The 21542-nt window shown below is 38.6% G+C and overlaps 1 protein-coding gene across 5 annotated transcripts in view; it reads right to left on the bottom strand.

The window, feature by feature from the left end:
• The window catches only part of UBR1 (ubiquitin protein ligase E3 component n-recognin 1), a 144747-nt gene that overhangs the window by 112569 nt on the left and 10636 nt on the right, over positions 1 to 21542 (bottom strand). For 3 of the 5 annotated variants that reach the window (XM_059913490.1, XM_059913491.1, XM_059913495.1), the window contains exon 2: positions 867 to 1123. In XM_059913490.1, the coding sequence (XP_059769473.1) occupies positions 867 to 1123 (257 nt within the window). Of the gene's footprint in view, positions 1 to 866; positions 1124 to 14681; positions 14831 to 21542 lie in introns of those variants that run through there. The other 2 variants (XM_059913492.1, XM_059913494.1) reach the window with 2 other exon arrangements.

Genomic DNA, 21542 nt, shown 5'->3' with positions numbered 1-21542 from the left:
ACAAAATACAAAAGCTGACTGTTTCCTGAGAAAAGAAGAGAATAAAGAAAAGCAGTATGTTCTAGACAACTGTTAACTATACATAAACCAGTCAAACCTAGAATTACAGTGAAGCAAAAAACAATTCTCTGTATTTATAAAATCTAAAATTTCACATTCCTAACCTAAACAACCTCTAATAAAAGAAAAAAAAAAAACTAAAAGTGTTGTTAAGATCTAAAAGTTAAAAGTTTCAGGCAGGAGTAGAGAATAAAAAAGTTCTCTGTGTTACCATGCTGTGTTAAGTCAACTTCTCTCACAAAAGGCAAATAAAAACCCTAAAGCCGTTTCCAGTTTCCTTACCACTGGCCTCTTCTATCCAACTAAATTACAAATGCTCCTACAGGTCCACAACCCTTTGATACCAAATTTCACTTGGTGGCAAAAAAATGACCTGAAATGACAAGGGACTACAGACTTTATTTACACCACTTGCTGTGAATAGTCATACATTTCTTACAGAAATGCTCTGTTTGATTACAGGATCCTGACCTGACTCCACTAGGGAAGTATTCAGAATTCTGAAATACATGTGGCGCCAAGAGTTTCAGATAAGGGTGTATGGACTATGTTATAAACAAGGCAAAAATCTATCTCTTATATACTTCTGAAGAACAGGAAGAAAAAGTGAGAGAACTGTTTAAGTCATATATTCAAAAACAAGCTGTACTAGCAAAAACAAACTTATAAGTGCACAATAAAACAAAGTAAATTATGTAGAATTAAATATATTATAAATAGTAATATACCAAGAAAGGTACATCACAAAATACATACAGAATATCAAGTTGTTATTATAACCAATCCTGTACATTTCTAAATCTTACCTACAAGAATATGTTGTCTCTCCACTTTTGAAAACCTTCCCACAGAGTTGAAATGCTCCACTGTGCTTCAATTTCTCTAAGCAAATATCTGGATCTTCTCCAAATAAGTACCATTCCAGTGGAGTGAATATTGACATTTGTATATTCTCCTCCTGCTTTTCTAAGTCTGGGTCCATTTCAGCAAAATAAATTTCTGGCACCAATCGTGCCAAATGGTTCAAGAAAGTAGTATGAAAATCAATTTGCTGATGCCACCACTGAAAAACAAAACAAAACAAAACAAAAATTAAACTTTGTTACAAGTTCCTTCTTAAAGACCTAGGGGCACCAGTAATTCTGTCGTTTCAGAGGAACTGATTTACAATATATTCTTACTTTATCCTTCACCAATACAAAAGGAAAGTAAATGATTTTTTTTTTTTTAAAAAAAGGCCTTGGAAATAAGTGGTTGTCCACATATCACAGATATCTGGAAAAAAGAAGTGCAGCTATAGTGGATGAGAATTACTCTTCCCTTCTGAAATGGTCAACTCCTGGTGTGTGAAGGTGATTCTATTATCAGTGAAAGGCTGTACAAAGTATTCCCCATACCAGTAGCTTAAGTATTTTATTTTTTTCTTACAATTTTATTGAGATATAATTGACATACAGCACTTATAGGTTTAAGGTGTACCGGCATAATGATCTGACTTACATACATCATGAAATGATCACCACAGTAGTTTTAGTAAACATCCATCATCTCACACAGAAATAAAATTAAATGAATAGAAAAAAAAAAGTGTTTTTCCTTGTGATAAGAACTCTTAGGATTTACTCTCTAGTAGTTTAATTATTTAAAGGAACCACAGCATTTAATGAGATCAAAATGAATGAGTGCCAGTTTTCAGAACACAAAAAGCACTAACCATGAAAGAAAAAAAAAGATAAATTGGACCTCAGCAAAAGTAAAACCTTCTGCTCTTCAAAAGAAACTGTTACAGATGGCTTTTTTGCCATACTTATTTACACATGAAAACATGTCAACATCATTAAATCATTAGAGAAGTGCAAATTAAAACAACAGTGAGGAGAAACCAAGATGGCAGAGGAGTAGAAGGACGTGGCGTTCATCTCTCTCCACAAAAGCATCAAGAATACATCTACAGATGGAATAATTCTCAGAGAATACCTGCTGAACACTAGCAGAAGACCTCGGACACCAGAAAGGACAAGAAAGATCCCTGCATAACCGGGTAGGACGAAAGAAAGAAGGGAAAAATAAGAGGACAAAAAGTGGGACAGGATCTGTGCCCCTCGGGGGAGCTGAAGCACAGAGGTTCCCGCATCCAGGGAAGCCCCCTCACTGATGGCGAAATCACTTGGGACAGAAGGGGAGCATCTGAGGCTGTCAGAGGAGGATGAAATGGCTGGTCTGTAGCAGACGGGACAGAGTGAGACCTACACAGACGGTCAGTGCCACAAGCGTGTGTGCCCCAGACTGGGACGTGTGTCTGCCGGTGCACACGGGGGCTGAGAGCTGGAATATGGGGATTGGAAAGCAAACCCGGGGGGAGGACTGCTGTTGGCTGCGAGGAGACAGCCTGAGGGGACGGGAGGGAGGAAATCGGCAACCAGGAATGCTTATGAAGGAAACCCAGACTGCCATAGAAGCAAGGCACCACTGTTGAATGACGTGCAGGGGGTGGAGCCACCATGGCAGCCTCTCTCTCCCCATGCACTGGCCCCCTGCCCCAACAGGCGCTAGGAAAAGCTACCAGAACTGACCTTCTCGTGCCGGTCACCAGGCGCTAGGAAAGGTTCCCACTAGGGCCAGATCTCTCATGCCCATGGCCACCAGTTTTCCTGCGTACCTGTCGCTGCCAGGGCCCCCGTGACCCAGGCAGTCATGCCACCTCCATGCCCTGTCCTCACCGGGGCAGACCTGATTGCTCCAAGGCAGCCTCGGAAGCAGACTCCAGTGGGTGGCCCACACGCAAAGGTGGGGCTAAAACCACAGCTGAGCCCCAGGGGCGGGGCAACTAAGGAAGAGGAACAAAAATCTTTCTGTGCAGCTACACAAACTGCAGATTAAATCCCCACGATCAGCTTGGTAAACCCTGCATCTATGAAATATCTGAATGGACAACGAGTGTTCCCAAAACAGAAACCAGTCTAGTGCTAGCAGCTATGGACTTTGGGGACTAGTACACCCAAGAGTTGGGCCATGTCAGAGTCCTAGCTGCCCCACAGTGCCCAGAGAGAGACCAGAAACCTACCTAGAGGTTTTGGAGGACAGCCTGGGGATGCGGAGGTTGGCTGTGACTCAAGGTAAGGGCAAGGACACTGACAGCTGAGACCCCAGGAAAATATAATTATTACTATTTTTTTAATGTTCTGTTTTGTCCTGTATTTTTTATTATTTGTTTTTATTTAGTTTTTTAAATTTATAATATATTTTTTTATATTTCTATTTCTACATTACTTTTTCGTTGTCCTGTGTTTTTACCTTGCTTTTTTTTTCCTTTGTCCTATTTAACTTTTTTTATTGTTTTTACGTGTTTGTTTTGTATTCTTTGCTTTTTCCTTCAGTTTGCATTCTGCTTTTGTTTTTTTGTTGTTGTTTTTTTTTGGTTAGCTTTGCTTTTAATTGTTTAATTTTGTTTTGGGATTCTTTTGTTGGTCTGGCTGTTCTTTTTTATTTTCTCTGTTTTATGTTTTTGTTTCTTATTTTCTACGTGTGTGTGATTATTTGTGTTTCTGTTTGGTTCTGCTTTTACCATTTGTCTGGGGTTTTGTTTGCCCATTCCTTTGTTTGTTTCTTTCTTTTTAATTGTTGCTGTTGCTGCTTGCTTGTTTTTGTCTTTGCTATTTGTCCCGAGTTTTGTATGTCTGTTTGTTTTCATCCTACCCTTTTATTTCTTTCTTTTTTCTTTTCTTTTTTTCCCCCATTTTTGCTGAGCTGTGTGGCATGCGGGGTCTTAGTTTCCAGGCGGGGGGTCAGGCCTGAGCCTCTGAGGTGGGAGTGCCGAGTCGAGGAAACTGGAATGCCAGAGAATTCCTGGCCCCAGAGCTCTCCCGGGAGTATCCATCTCAACTCCAAGACCTGACTCCACCCAACTGCCTGCAGGCTCCACTGCTGGACACCCCAGGGCAAACAACAAACAAGACAGGAACACAAACTCAACCATCAGCAGACAGGCTGCCTAAAGTCGTACTAAGGCCACAGACACCCCAAAACACACCACCTGACGCAGCCCTGTCCATCAGAGGGAAAAGATCCAGCTCCACCCACCAAAACGCAGGCACCAGTCCTTCCCACCAGGAAGTCTACATAAGTCACTGGACCAAACTCACCCACTGGGGGCAGACACCAGAAGCAAGAGGAACTATGACCCTGCAACCTGCGGAAAGGAGACCTCAAACACAGTAAGTTAGACACAGTAGAAGACACAGAAATATGCAGCAGATGAAGGAGCAAGGTAAAAACCCACCAGACCAAATAAATGAAGAGGAAATAGGCAGTCTACATGAAAAGAATTCAGAGTAATGATAGTAAAGATGACCCAAAATCTTGGAAATAGAATGGAGAAAATACAAGAACAGGGACCTATAAGAAAAAACAAACAGTGATGAACAACACAATAACTGAAATTAAAAACAAAATAGAAGGAATCAATAGCAGAATAACTGAGGCAGAAGAACGGATAAGTGACCTGGAAGATAGAATGATGGAAATAACAGCCGAGGAGCAGAATAAAGAAAAAAGAATGAAAAGATTTGAAGACAGTCTCAGAGACCACTGGGACAACATTAAATGCACCAACATTCAAATTATAGTGGTCCCAGAGGAAGAATAGAAAGAGAAAGGGTCTGAAAAAAATTTGAAGAGATTATCATCGAAAACTTCCCTAACATGGGAAAGGAAATAGTCAATCAAGTCCAGGAAGCGCAGGGAGTCCAGGAAGAATAAACCCAAGGAGAAACATGCTGAGACACATATTAATCAAACTATCAAAAATTAAATACAAAAAACCAATATTAAAAGCAGCAAGTGAAAAACAACAAATAACATACAAGGGAATCCATGCAAGGTTATCAGCTGATCTTTCAGCAGAAGCTCTACAGGCCAGAAAAGAGTGGCAGGATATATTTAAAGTGATGAAAGGGGAAAACCTACAACCAAGATTACTCTAGCCAGCAAGGCTCTCTCTCAGAACTGACAGAGAAATCAAAAGCTTTACAGACAAGCAAAAGCTAAGAGAATTCAGCACCACCAGACCAACTTTACAACAAATGCTAAAAGAACTTCTCTAGGTAGGAAACACAAAAGAAGAAAAAGACCTACAAAAACAAACCCAAAACAATTAAGAAAATGGTAACAGGAACATACATATTGATAATTACTTTACAGGTAAATGGATTAAATGCTCCAACCAAAAGACACAGAGTGGCTGAATGGACATAAAAACAAGACCCGTATATATGTTGCCTACAAGACACCCACTTCAGACCTAGGGACACATACACACTGAAAGTGAGGGGATGGAAAAAGATATTCCATGCAAATGGAAATCAAAAGAAAGCTGGAGTAGCAATACTCATGTAAGACAAAATAGACTTTAAAATAAAGACTGTTACAAGCGACAAAGGACACTACATAATGATAAAGGGATCAATCCAAGAAGATATAACAACTGTAAATATGTACACACCCAACACACAAGCACTTCAATACATAAGGCAAATGCTGACAGCCAAAAAAGTGGAAATCGACAGTAACACAATAGTGAGGGACTTCAACACTACACTTACAACAATGGATAGATCATCCAGAAAGAAAATTAATAAGGAATCACAAGCCTTATATGACACAATAAACCAGATAGACTTAATTGATATCTATAGGACAATCCATCTGAAAGCAGCAAAATACACTTTTTTCTGAAGTGCACATGGAACATACTCCAGGACAGATCACATCTTGGGTCACAAATCAACCCTCGGTAAATTTAAGAAAATTGAAATCGTATCAAGCATCTTTTCCAACCACGATGCTATGAGATTAAAAATAAATTACGGAGAAAAAAACACGTAAAAAACACAAACACATGGAGGTTAAACAATATGCTACTAAAGAACCGAAAGATCACTGAAGAAATCAAAGAGGAAATCAAAAAATACCTACAGACAAATTACAACAAAAACACGACGATCCAAAACCTATGGGATGCAGCAAAAGCAGTTCTAAGAGGGAAGTTTATAGCAACACAAGCCTACGTCAAGAAACAAGAAAAATCTCAAATAAACAATCTAACCTTACACCTAAAGGAACTATAGAAAGTAGAACAAACAAAACACAAAGTTAGCAAAAGGAAAGAAATCATAAAGATCAGAGCAGAAATAAATGAAATAGAAACAAAGAAAACAATAGCAAAGATCAATAAAACTGAAAGCTGGTTCTTTGAGAACATAAACAAAATTGATAAACCTTTAGCCAGACTCATCAAGAAAAAGAGGGAGAGGACTCAAATCAATAAAATTAGAAATGAAAATGAAGAAGTTACAACAGACACCGCAGAAATACAAAGCATCCTAAGAGACTACTACAAGCAACTCTATGCCAATAAAACGGACAACCTGGAAGAAATGGACAAACTCTTAGAAAGGTATAACCTTCCAAGACTGAACCAGGAAGAAATAGAAAATATGAACAGACCAATCACAAGCAATGAAATTGAAACTGTAATTAAAAATCTTCCAACACACAAAAGTCCAGGACCAGATGGCTTCACAGGTGAATTCTACCAAACATTTACAGAAGAGCTAACACCCATCCTTCTCAAACTCTTCAAAAATATTGCAGAGGAAGGAACACTCCCAAACTCATTCTATGAGGCCACCATCACCCTGATACCAAAACCAGACAAAGATACTACACAAAAAGAAAATTACAGACCAATATCACTGATGAATATAGATGCAAAAATCCTCAACAAAATACTAGCAAACAGAATCCAGCAACACATTAAAAGGATCATACACCACGATCAAGTGGGATATATCCCAGGGATACAAGGATTCTTCAATATACGCAAATCAATCAATGTGATACACCATATTAACAAATTGAAGAATAAAAACCATATGATCATCTCAATAGATGCAGAAAAAGCTTTTGACAAAATTCAACACCCATTTATGATAAAAACTCTCCAGAAAGTGGGCATAGAGGGAACCTACCTCAACATAATAAAGGCCATATACGACAAACCCACAGCAAACATCATTCTCAATGGTGAAAAACTGAAAGCACTTCCTCTAAGATCAGGAACAAGACAAGGATGTCCACTCTCACCACTATTATTCAACATAGTTTTAGAAGTCCTAGCCACAGCAATCAGAGAAGAAAAAGAAATAAAAGGAATACAAACTGGAAAAGAAGAAGTAAAACTGTCACTGTTTGCAGATGACATGATACTATACATAGAGAATCTTAAAGATGCCACCAGAAAACTACCAGAGCTAATCAATGAATTTGGTAAAATTGCAGGATACAAAACTAATGCACAGAAATCTCCTGCATTGCTATACACTAACAACGAAAGATCAGAAAGAGAAATTAAGGAAATAATCCCATTCACCATAGCAACAAAAAGAATAAAATACCTAGGAATAAACCTACCTAAGGAGACAAAAGACCTGTATGCAGAAAACTATAAGACACTGATGAAAGAAATTAAAGATGATACCAATAGATGGAGAGATATACCATGTTCTTGGACTGGAAGAATCAATACTGTGAAGATGACTGTACTACCCAAAGCAATCTACAGATTCAATGCAATCCCTATCAAATTACCAGTGGCATCTTTTACAGAACTAGGACAAAAAACCTTAAAATTTCTATGGAGACACAAAAGAACCCGAATAGCCAAAGCAGTCGTGAGGGGAAAAAAAGGAGCTGGAGGAAGCAGACTCCCTGACTTCACACTATACTACAAAGCTACAGTAATCAAGACAATATGGTACTGGCACAAAAACAGAAATATAGATCAATGGAACAGGATAGAAAGCCCAGAGATAAACCCACACATCCACGGTCAACTAATCTATGACAAAGGAGGCAAGGATATACAATGGAGAAAAAACAGTCTCTTCAATAAGTGGTGCTGGGATAACTGGACAGCTACACGTAAAAGATGAAATTAGAACACTCCCTAACACCATACACAAAAATAAACTCAAAATGGATTAGAGACCTAAATGTAAGACCGGACACTATAAAACTCTTAGAGGAAAATACAGGAAGAACATTCTTTGACATAAATCACAGCAAGATCTTTTTTGATCCATCTCCTAGAGTAATGGAAATAAAAACAAAAATAAACAAATGGGACCTAATGAAACTTCAAAGCTTTTGCAAAGCAAAGGAAACTACAAACAAGATGAAAAGACAACCCGCAGAATGGGAGAAAATATTTGCAAACAATGCAACTGACAAAGGATTAATCTCCAAAATATATAAACAGCTCATGCAGCTCAATATTGAAAAAACAAACAACCCAATCAAAAAATGGGCAGAAGACCTAAATAGACATTTCTCCAAAGAAGAAAGACAGATGGCCAAGAAGCACATGAAAAGCTGCTCAACATCACTAATTATTAGAGAAATGCAAATCAAACCTACAATGAGGTATCACCTCACACCACTTAGAATGGGCATCATCAGAAAATCTACAAACAACAAATGCTGGAGAGGGTGTGGAGAAAAGGGAACCCTCTTGCACTGTTGGTGGGAATGTAAATTGATAAAGCCACTATGGAGAACAGTATGGAGGTTCCTTAAAAAACTAAAAATAGAATTACCATATGACCCAGTAATCCCACTACTGGGCATACACCCAGAGAAAACCATAATTCAAAAAGACACATGCACCCGAATGTTCATTGCAGCACTATTTACAATAGCCAGGTTATGGAAGCAACCTAAATGCCCATCGACAGACGAATGGATAAAGAAGATGTGGTACATATATACAATGGAATATTACTCAGCCATAAAAAGGAATGAAATTGGGTCATTTGTAGAGATGTGGATGGATCTAGAGACTGTCATACAGAGTGAAGTAAGTCAGAAAGAGAAAAACAAATACCATATATTAATGTATATATGTGAAACCTAGAAAAATAGTACAGATGAACCGGTTCGCAGGGCACAAATACAGACACAGATGTAGAGAAGAAACGTATGGACACCAAGGGGGGAAAGTAGCGGGGAGGTGGTGGTGGGATGAATTGGGAGATTGGGATTGACATATATATACTAATATGTATAAAACAGATAACTAATAGGAACTTGCTGTATTAAAAAATAAATAAAATAAAATTTAAATGATAAAATAATAATAAAATGGTAGCTCTAAGGTCAACCACATCAATAATTACATTAAATTTTTTTTAAATTAAAAAAACGAAGTAACGGACAAAAGATTAATCTCCAAAATATACAAACAGATCATATAGCTCAATATCAAAAAGAAACAAACAAACCAATCAAAAAAATGGGCAGAAGCCCTAAATAGACATTTCACCAAAGAAGATATGGAGACAGCCAAGAGGCACATGAAACGATGCTCAACATCACTAATTATTAGAAAAAGGCAAATCAAAACTACAATGAGATATCACCTCACACCAGTCAGAATGGCCATCATCAGAAAATCTACAAACAATAAACGCTGGAGAGGGTGTGGAAAAAACGGAACCCTCTTGCACTTTTGGTGGGAATGTAAACTGATACAGCCTCTATGGAGAACAGTATGGAGGTTCCTTAAAAAACTAAAAATAGAACTACCATATGACCCAGCAATCCTACTCCTGGGCATATATCCAGAGAAAACCATAATTTGAAAAGACACATGCACCCCAATGTTCACTGCAGCACTATTTACAATAGCCAGGACGTGGAAACAACATAAATGTCCATCAACAGAGGAAGGGATAAAGAAGATGTGGTACACATATACAATGGAATACTACTCAGCCATAAAAAGGAACAAAATTGGGTCATTGTACAGATGTGGATGGACCTAGAGACTGTCATACACAATGAAGTAAGTCAGAAAGAGAAAAACAAGTATCGTATATTAATGTATATATATGTAATTTGAAAAAATTGGTATAGACAATCTCATTTACAAAGCAGAATAGAGACACAGACGTAGAGAACAAACGTATGGATACCAAGGGGTTGTGGGAGTAGGTAGGATGAATTGGGAGATTGGGATTGACATATATACACTATTGATACTATGTATAAAATAAATAATTAATGAGAACCTACTGTAGAGCATAGGGAACTCTATTCAGTGCTCTGTGGTAACCTAAATGGGAAGGAAATCCAAAAAAGAGGGTGTATATGTATACGTATAGCTGATTCACTTTGCTGTACAGTAGAAACTAACACAACATTGTAAAGCAACTATACTCCAATAAAAAAATTTTTTAAATGACAGTGAGATACCCCTATATAACCTAAATAAAAATTTGGCAATACCAAGTATCAACAAGGATGCAGAAAACTGGAAAAGGAAAGTGCCGGTAGGAACTCAAAATGTTATACATCCACTTTACGAAAGAGTTTAAAAGTTTCTTACAAAGTTAAATATATACTTACTATATGACCCAGCAATCAAACTCCTAGTTATCTACCCAAGAACTTATGTTCACAAAACACTTGTACATGAAGTTAGAGCATTTTATTCATAATCGCTCAAAACTAGAAATGATTCAGTTGTCCTTCAACTGGTGAATTATAAACAAACTGTTTGTACATCCAAACCATAGAATACTGCTCAACAATAAAAGGACTGAATTATCAATGCATGCAACATCAAAAGAAGTCAAACTCAAGAGGCTATGTACTACTGCCTCTTAGCAGTTGGGACCATGTTCATGTTGTCAGCATATCTGTGAACTGAGCAAAGCCCACCTCTGTGCCAAATTCCTGATTCCCATTATAAGTGGGTTGGTGTTATTCCTTTCTTGGCTGTGCTGCAAGGCATGTGGGATCTTAGTTCCCCGACCAGGGGTCGAACCCATGCCCCCTGCAGTGGGAGTGCAGAGTCTTAACAACTGGACAACCAGGGAAGTCCCTATAAGTGGGTTTAATGGACACTATATGCAGATTTCAGTAACACCACCCTTATCTTCAATCAAACAAGAGAGCTTTCTAAGTATCAAGAAATGCCCTGTTAAAAGACTTTCATGGATTACTCGTTGGCAATTTGGCCTTAAATGTGAAGTGACTACCACAAACCACCCAGCCAGCTCAACATTTTTAATGCCACTCAGTAACAGCAGGCCTAAAAGAGAGGTAGGAGAAACAGAACTCTCTAGTATCAAACCAACATTGGCGATTGAATTGCAGTTAATATCCTTCCAATTAAATTAATACTGTCCATTTGAAATATGTTGGCTTTCTGGTTTTATTAGAATTTCATGTTTGTTTTATACTTACATTAAAACTGTAAGTATAAGGCATTCATACTAGTTTTAAATTTGTACACATTTAAGTTATATTATAAATTAAAAAAAAATTTTTTTAAAGGCTATATGCTATATAATTCCATTTATATAACATTCCAGAAAAGGCAAAACTACTAGGATAGAGGATAGCAAAGTGGTTGCGAGGGGCTGACTACAAAGTAGCAGCAATGTAATTTTTGAGGGCAATGGAACTGTTCTGTAGTATCTATTATGGTGATGGTTACACAACTGTTGGCAACTGTCAAAACTCATAGAACTGTACAATAAACAGTTATTTACTTTATGTAAATTTTCACAGTGAATAAAAAAGAACATAGTTTGAAAATGAAAAGGAGAAACAGGTTGAGAGAAAATATTTGCAATAATACATTCCCCCCAAAGATCAGGGATGAGGCAAGGATATCTGTTCTCTTCTATTCAGTATTGTACTAGAGGTCATAGCTAGTGAAATAAAACAAGAAAAATAAATAAAAGGCATGATGATTGCAAAGGAAAAAGTAAAGCTGTCTCTATTCACAAACAATATGATTACTCTTCATAAAAAAACTCTAAGGAATCAATTAAAAAACACACATAAAACTTGTAAGTGAACTGAGCAAGCTCATTAGATATAAGATCAACATATAAAAATCAATTGTATTTCTATACACTAGCAACAAAAAATTAGAAAATGAAATTTTTAAAAATAGCATTTACAGTAGCATCAAAAACCATAAAGTACTTGGGAGTTAATTTAATACAGATTGTGAAAAACCCCTACACTGAAAACTACTAAACATTATTGAGAGAAATTTCTAAAACACCTAAAAAAATGAAGAGCTACAACATGTTCACTGCTTAAAAGATTCAATACTGAGATGTCTATACTTCCTAAACTGATCTACAGATTCTACACAATCCCAGAAAGCTTTCTTGTAGAACTGACAAGCTGATTCCAAAATGAATATGGAGGGAATTCCCTGGCATTCCAGTGGTTACGACTCGGCCCTTTCATTGCCATGGCCCAGGTTCAATCCCTGGTTGGGGAACTAAAATCCCACAAGCTGTGCAGCACAGCTAAGAAAAAAAAAAAAAAGAATATGGAAATGTAAAGGACTTAGAAGGGACTTAACACTACATGATTTCGGGACTTACTATAAAAGATATACGAATTGAGACAGTGTGGAATTAGCACTGAGATAAATATATTTATCAATGGAACTAAGAGGGAGGGAGTTTAAAAATGAATCCACACATATAAAGACAATTGATTTTTTAAAAGGAACCAACATAATTCAAAAAAGACAGCATTTTCAAAAACTGGTGCAGGAGTAATTAGATATCCTTATGGAAAACAAAGAACATCAACCCGTACTTCACACCACACACAAAAATTAATTCAAGGGCTTCCCTGGTGGTGCAGTGGTTGAGAATCTGCCTGCCAATGCAGGGGACACGGGTTCGAGCCCTGGTCTGGGAAGATCCCACATGCCGTGGAGCAACTAGGCCCGTGAGCCACAATTACTGAGCCTGCGCATCTGGAGCCTGTGCTCGGCAACAAGAGAGGCCGCAATAGTGAAAGGCCCACGCACCGCGATGAAGAGTGGCCCCCACTTGCCGCAACTAGAGAAAGCTCTCGCACAGAAACGAAGACCCAACACAGGCAAAAATAAAAAAATAAAATTAAAAAAATTAAAAAAAAAATTAATTAGAAATGGATAAAAGATTTAAATATTAAAAAATAAAACTGTTGGGACTTCTCTGGTGGCGCGGTGGTTAAGAATCCACCTGCCAATGCAGGGGACACAGGTTCGATCCCTGGTCCAGGAAGATCCCACATGCCACGGAGCAACTAAGCCCATGTGCCACAACTACTGAGCCTGTGCTCTAGAGCCCACAAGCCACAACTACTGAAGCCAACAAACCTAGAGCCTGTGCTCTGCAACAAGAGAAGCCACCACAATGAGAAGCCCGTGCACTGCAACGAAGAGTAGCCCCCACTTGCCACAACTAGAGAAAGCAGGCGTGCAGAAACGAAGACCCAATGCAGCCAAAAATAAATAAATAAAATAAACAAATTTTATTAAAAAATAAAATAAAACTGTAAAATTTCTTGACAAAAACATAGGAGAAAACTCTTTGACATCCTATGGGTGGGCAAAGAGTTCTTGGACAGGGCAGAAAAAGCACCAACCATGAAAAAAAATGGATAAAATTTTTTATTTTAATCAAAATTAAAACCTTCTGTTACTCAAAATGAACATGAGTAACTGTTACCCAATACTGCTACACACTGTGCATTTTTCAAATTTTTCATACAACCAAATACTGAAAGATGAATTTTAGAATGGATCTATATTAAAATGAACATGCCCCTACGTCCTAAATTTAGCTACCCCTTCTATGAAATTACACAGAAATAGGAGGAAACTAAGAAGTATATTTATCATACACTAACCCAACTTGCCAATTGAGCATAGGGCACCAACCCACAGCTATCTATGGTAGCTAAGGTCCTGGCCCTTTTGGCACAGGAACACCCTTCTGCCAAGATGTGAGACTGATTATTCAGGCCACTGGGTAGTGTTGTCTAGGCAAAAAATTACCAAAAGAATGAAGGAATCCTAGAAAAAATAATAGGGATGGAAAATTAGGACTCTTCAGTCTGTAAAAACAAAGGCTAGATAACGTTTATAAAATCATAAAGAGTTTCAACACGGTGAACATATACTTGTTCACTATATCTTAAAGTAAATTAACGGGTGTCCCCTTGAAGTGTTAAAAAACAATTTTCAGGGCAAAGAAAAGGAATGAGAATTCTATTCAGTTATGATAAACTAATAAAACTTGTCTAAGGAGTTTTATAACCTGACATATAATTAGAAATAAGAATTTACAAGGCGGGGAGACCTTCAAGATGGCAGAGGAGTAAGACGTGGAGATCACCTTCCTCCCCACAAATACATCAGATATACATCTACATGTGGAACAACTCCTACAGAACACCTACTGAACGCTGGCAGAAGACCTCAGACTTCCCAAAAGGCAAGAAACTCCCTGCGTACCTGGGTAGGGCAAAAGAAAAAAGAAAAAACAGAGACAAAAGAATAGGGTCAGGACCTGTACCTCTGGGAGGGAGCTGTGAAGGAGGAAAAGTTGCGACACACTAGGAAGCCGCTTCACTGGTGGAGATGGGGGGTGGCAGGGGGGAAGCTTCAGAGCCACGGAGGAGAGCACAGCAACAGGGGTGCAGATGGTGAAGTGGAGAGATTCCCGCACAGAGGATCGGTGCCAACCAGAACTTACCAGTCAGAGGGGCTTGTCTGCTCACCCACCGGGACGGGTGAGGGCTGGGAGCTGAGGCTCAGGCTTCGGAGGTCAGATCCCAGGGAGAGGACTGCGGTTGGCTGCACAAACGCAGCCTGAAGGAGGCTGGTGCGCCACAGCTATTCGGGAGGGAGTCCGGGAAAAAGTCTGGAACTGGGTAAGAGGCAAGAGGCCATTGTTTCGGGGTGAGTGAGGAGAGGGGATTCAGAGCACTGCCTAAATGAGCTCTAGAGACAGGCACAAGCCACGGCTATCAGCGCAGACACCAGAAACAGGCAGGAAACGCTAAGGCTGCTGCTGCAGCCACCGGGAAGCCTGTATGCAAGCACAGGTCACTATCCACACCTCCCCTCCCGGGAGTCTGTGCAACCCGCCACTGCCAGGGTACCATGATCCAGGGACAACTTCCCCAGGAGAACACATGGCACACCTCAGGCTGTTGCAAGGTCAGGCTGCCCTCTGCCGCTGCAGGCTCGCCCCACATTCCGTACCCCTCCCTTCCCCCAGCCTGAGTGAGCCAGAGCCCCCTGATCAGCTGCTACTTTAACCCCGTCCTGTCTCGGTGGGAACAGACGCCCTCAGGCGACCTACATGCAGAGGCGGGGCCAAATCCAAAGCTGAACCCCAGGAGCTGTGCGAACAAAGAAGAGAAAGGGAAATCTCTCCCAGCAGCCTCAGGAGCAGCGGATTAAATCCTCACAATCAATCTGATGTACCCTGCATCTGTGGAATACCTGAATATACAACGAATCATCCCAAAATTGAAGCGGGGGACTTTGGGAGCAACTGTAGACTTGAGGTCTGCTTTCTGCATCTAATTTGTTTCTGGTTTTATGTTTATCTTAGTTTAGTATTTAGAGTTTATTATCATTGGTAGATTTGTTTATTGATTTGGTTGCTCTCTTCCTCCTTTTTTTTTAAATATGTATAGATATATATTTTTTTTCCTTTTTCTCTTTTTGTGAGTGTGTATGTGTACGCTTCTTTGTGTGATTTTTGTCTGTCTTTGCTTTTATCATTTGTCCTAGGGTTCTGTCTCTCCGTTTTTGTTTTTGTTTTAGTATAGTTTTCAGCATTTGTTACCATTGGTTGATTTGTTTTTTGGTTTGGTCGCTCTCTTCTTTCCTTCTTCTTCCTTTTCTTTTATTACTTTTTAATTTTTTAATTTTTAATAATTATTTTTTATTTTAATAACTTTATTTTGTTTTATCTTATTTTTTTCTGTCTTTCTTTTTACTCCCTTTTCTTCTGAGCGATGTGGCTGACATGGTCTTGGTGCTCTAGCTGGGTGTCAGGCCTGAGCCTCTGAGGTGGGAGAGCCGAGTTCAGGACATTGGTCCACAAGAGACCTCCCGGCTCCACGTAATGTCAAACGACAAAAGCTCTCCCAGAGATCTCCATCTCAATGCTAAGACCCAGCTCCATGCAACGACCAGCAAGCTACAGTGCCGGACACCCTATGCCAAACACTAGCAAGACAGGAACACACCCAACCCATTAGCAGAGAGGTTGCCTAAAATCATAATAAGGTAACAGACACCCCAAAACACACCACCGGACATAGTCCTGCCCACCAGAAAGACAAGATCCAGCCTCATCCACCAGAACACAGGCATCAGTCCCCTCCACCAGGAAGCCTACACAACCCACTGAACCAACCTTAGCCTACACAACCCACTGAACCAACCTTAGCCACTGGGAGAAGACACCAAAAACAGTGGGAACTATGAACCTGCAGCCTGGGAAAAAGAGACCCCAAACACAGTAAGTTAAGCAAAATGAGAAAACAGAGAAATACATAGCAGACTAAGGAGCAAGGTAAAAACCCACCAGACCAAACAAACGAAGAAGAAATTGGCAGTCTACCTGAAAAAGAATTCAGAGTAATGATAGTAAAGATGATCCAAAACCTTGAAGTAGAATGGAGAAAATACAAGAAACGTTTAACAAGGACCTAGAAGAACTAAAGAGCAAACAAACAATGATGAACAACACAATAAGTGAAATTAAAATTTCTCTAGAAGGAATCAAAAGCAGAATAACTGAGGCAGAAGAACGGATTAGTGACCTGGAAGATAAAATAGTGGAAATAACTACTGTAGAGAAGAATAAAGAAAAAAGAATGAAAAGAATTGAGGACAGTCTCAGAGACCTCTGGGACAACATTAAATGCACCAACATTCAAAGTACAGGGGTTCCAGAAGAAGAAGAGAAAAAGTAAGGGACTGAGAAAATATTTGAAGAGATTTTAGTTGAAAACTTCCCTAATATGGGAAAGGAAATAGTTAATCAAGTCCAGAAAGCACAGAGTGTACCATACAGGATAAATCCAAGGAGAAACATGCCAAGACTCATATTAATCAAACTATCAAAAATTAAAAACAAAGAAAAAATATTAAAAGCAGCAAGGGAAAAACAACAAATAACATACAAGGGAATCCCCATAAGGTTAACAGCTGACCTTTCAGCAGAAAGTCTGCAAGCCAGAAGGGAGTGACAGGACATATTTAAAGTGATGAAAGGGAAAAACTTACAACCAAGATTACTCTGCCCAGCAAGGATCTCATTCAGATTCAATGGAGAAATTAAAACCGTTACAGACAAGCAAAAGCTAAGAGAATTCAGCACCACCAAACCAGCTCTACAACAAATGCTAAAGGAACTTCTTTAGGCAGGAAACACAAGAGAAGAAAAAGACCTACAATAACAAACACAAAGCAATTAAGAAAATGGTAATAGGAACATACATATTGATAACTACCTTAAATGTAAATGGATTAAATGCTCCAACCAAAAGACACAGACTAGCTGAATGGATACAAAAACAAGACCCATCTATATGCTGTCTACAAGAGACCCACTTCAGACCTAGGGACACATACAGACTGAAAGTGAGGGGATGGGAAAAGATATTCCATGCAAATGGAAATCAAAAGAAAGCTGGAGTAGCAATTCTCATATCAGACAAAATAGACTTTAATATAAAAACTATTACAAGAGACAAAGAAGGACACCACACAATGATCAAGGGATCAATCCAAGAAGAAGAAATAACAATTGTAAATATTCATGCACCCAACATAGGAGCACCTGCATACATAAGGCAAATGCTAACAGCCATAAAAGGGGAAATCAAGCGTAACACAATCATAGTAGGGGACTTTAACACCCCACTTTCACCAATGGACAGATCATCCAAAATGAAAATAAATAAGGAAATACAAGCTTTAAATGATACATTAAACAAGATAGACTTAATTGATATTTATAGGACATTCCATCCAAAAACAGCAGAATACACTTTCTTCTCAAGGGCTCATGGAACATTCTTCAGGATAGATCATATCTTCAGCCACAAATCAAGCCTCAGTAAATTTAAGAAAATTAAAATTGTATTAAGTATCTTTTCTGACTACAATGCCATGAGACTAGGTATCAATTACAGGAAAAAAAATCTGTAAAATATACAAACACATGGAGGCTAAACAACACTGCTAAATAACCAAGAGATCACTGAAGAAATCAAAAAGGAAATCAAAAAATACCTAGAAAATAATGACAATGAAAACACGATGACCCAAAACCTATGGGATGCGGCAAAAGCAGTTCTAAGAGGGAAGTTTACAGCAATACAATCCTACCTCAAGAAACAAGAAACATCTCAAATAGACAACCTAACCTTACACATAAAGCAATTAGAGAAAGAAGAACAAGAAAACCCCAAAGTTAGCAGAAGGAAAGAAAACATAAAGATCAGATCAGAAAGAAATGAAAAAGAAATGAAGGAAACGACAGCAAGGATCAATAAAACTCAAAGCTGGTTCTTTGAGAAGAAAAACAAAATTGATAAACCATTAGCCAGACTCATCAAGAAAAAGAGGGAGAGGACTCAAATCAATAAAATTAGAAATGAAAAAGGAGAAGTAACAACAGACACCGCAGAAATACAAAGCATCCTAAGAGACTGCTAAAAGCAACTCTATGCCAATAAAATGGACAACCTGGAAGAAATGGACAAATTCTTAGAAAGGTATAACCTTCCAAGACTGAACCAGGAAGAAACAGAAAATATGAACAGACCAATCACAAGTAATGAAATTGAAACTGAGATTAAAAATCTTCCAACAAACAAAAGCCCAGGACCAGATGGCTTCACAGGTGAATTCTACCAAACATTTACAGAAGAGCTAACACCCATCCTTCTCAAACTCTTCCAAAAAATTGCAGAGGAAGGAACACTCCCAAAGTCATTCTACGAGACCACCATCACCCTGATACCAAACCCAGACAAAGATACTACAAAAAAAGAAAATTACAGACCAATATCACTGATGAATATAGATGCAAAAATCCTCAACAAAATACTAGCAAACAGAATCCAGCAACACATTAAAAGGATCATACACCACAATCAAGTGCGATTTATCCCAGGGATGCAAGGATTCTTCAATATATGCAAATCAATCAATGTGATACACCATATTAACAAACTGAAGAATAAAAACCATACAATCATCTCAATAGATGCAGAAAAAGCTTTTGACAAAATTCAACATCCATTTATGATAAAAACTCTCCAGAAAGTGGGCATAGAGGGAACCTACCTCAACATAATAAAGGCCATATACGACAAACCCACAGCAAACATCACTCTCAATGGTGAAAATCTGAAAGCATTTCCTCTACGACCAGGAACAAGACAAGGATGTCCACTCTCACCACTATTATTCAACATAGTTTTGGAAGTCCTAGGCACAGCAATCAGAGAAGAAAAAAGAAATAAAAGGAATACAAATTGGAAAAGAAGAAGTAAAACTGTCACTGTTTGCAGATGACATGATACTATACACAGAGAATCCTAAAAATGCCACCAGAAAACTACTAGAGCTAATCAATGAATTTGGTAAAGTTGCAGGATACAAAATTAATGCACAGAAATCTCTTGCATTCCTATACACTAATGATGAAAAATCTGAAAGAGAAATTAAGAAAATACTCCCATTTACCATTGCAACAAAAAGAATAAAATACCTAGGAATAAACCTACCTAGGGAGACAAAAGACCTTTATGCAGAAAACTATAAGACACTGATGAAAGAAATTAAAGATGATACCAACAGGTGGAGAGATATACCATGTTCTTGGATTGGAAGAATCAATTTTGTGAAAATGACTATACTACCCAAAGCAATCTACAGATTCAATGCAATCCCTATCAAATTACCAAAGGCATTTTTTACGGAACTAGAACAAATCATCCTAAAATTTGTATGGAGACACAAAAGACCCCGTATAGCCAAAGCATTCTTGAGGGAAAAAAACGGAGCTGGAGGAATCAGACTCCCTGACTTCAGACTATACTACAAAGCTACAGTAATCAAGACAATATGGTACTGGCACAAAAACAGAAACATAGATCAAAGGAACAAGATTGAAACCCCAGAGATAAACCCCTGCACCTATGGTCAACTAATCTATGACAAAGGAGGCAAAGATATACAATGGAGAAAAGACAGTCTCTTCAATAAGTGGTGCTGGGAAAACTGGACAGCTACATGTAAAAGAATGAAATTAGAACATTCCCTAACACCATACACAAAAATAAACTCAAAATGGATTAGAGACCTAAATGTAAGACCGGACACTATAAAACTCTTAGAGGAAAACACAGGAAGGACATTCTTTGACATAAATCACAGCAAGATCTTTTTTGATCCATCTCCTAGAGTAATGGAAATAAAAACAAAAATAAACAAATGGGACCTAATGAAACGTCAAAGCTTTTGCAAAGCAAAGGAAACCATAAACAAGACGAAAAGACAACCCTCAGAATGGGAGAAAATATTTGCAAACGAATCAATGGACAAAGGATTAATCTCCAAAATATATAAACAGCTCATGCAGCTCAATATTAAAGAAACAATCAACCCAATCCAAAAATGGGCAGAAGATCTAAATAGACATTTCTCCAAAGAAGACACACAGATGGCCAAGAAGCACATGAAAAGCTGCTCAACATCACTAATTATTAGAGAAATGCAAATCAAAACTACAAGGAGGTATCACCTCACACCAGTTAAAATGGGCATCATCAGAAAATCTACAAACAACAAATGCTGGAGAGGGTGTAGAGAAAAGGGGACCCTCTTGCGCTGTTGGTGGGAATGTAAATTGATACAGCCACTATGGAGAACAGTATGGAGGTTCCTTAAAAAACTAAAAATAGAACTACCATACGACCCAGCAATCCCACTACTGGGCATATACCCTGAGAAAACCATAATTCAAAAAGACACATGCACCCCAATGTTCATTGCAGCACTATTTACAATAGCCAGGTCATGGAATCAACCTAAATGCCCATCGACAGACGAATGGATAAAGAAGATGTGGCACATATATACAGTGGAATATTACTCAGCCATAAAAAGAAATGAAATTCAGTCATTTGTTGAGACGTGGATGGATCTAGAGACTGTCATACAGAGTGAAGTAAGTCATAAAGAGAAAAACAAATATCGTATATTAACACATGTATGTGGAACCTAGAAAAATGGTACAGATGAACCGGTTTGCAGGGCAGAAGTTGAGACACAGATGTAGAGAACAAACGTATGGATACCAAGGGGGGGAAACCACGGTGGGGTGGGGATGCTGGTGTGCTGAATTGGGCGATTGGGATTTATATGTATACACTGATGTGCATAAAATTGATGACTAATAAGAACCTGCAGGCTTCCCTGGTGGCGCAGTGGTTGAGAATCTGCCTGCCAATGCAGGGGACACAGGTTCGAGCCCTGGTCCAGGAAGATCCCACATGCCATGGAGCAGCTGGGCCCA

The sequence above is a fragment of the Balaenoptera ricei genome, chromosome 2, assembly GCF_028023285.1.
Source record: "Balaenoptera ricei isolate mBalRic1 chromosome 2, mBalRic1.hap2, whole genome shotgun sequence".
In the NCBI taxonomy this organism is placed as follows: Eukaryota; Metazoa; Chordata; class Mammalia; order Artiodactyla; family Balaenopteridae; genus Balaenoptera; species Balaenoptera ricei.
This window is presented reverse-complemented; position numbering and strand designations above follow the sequence as displayed.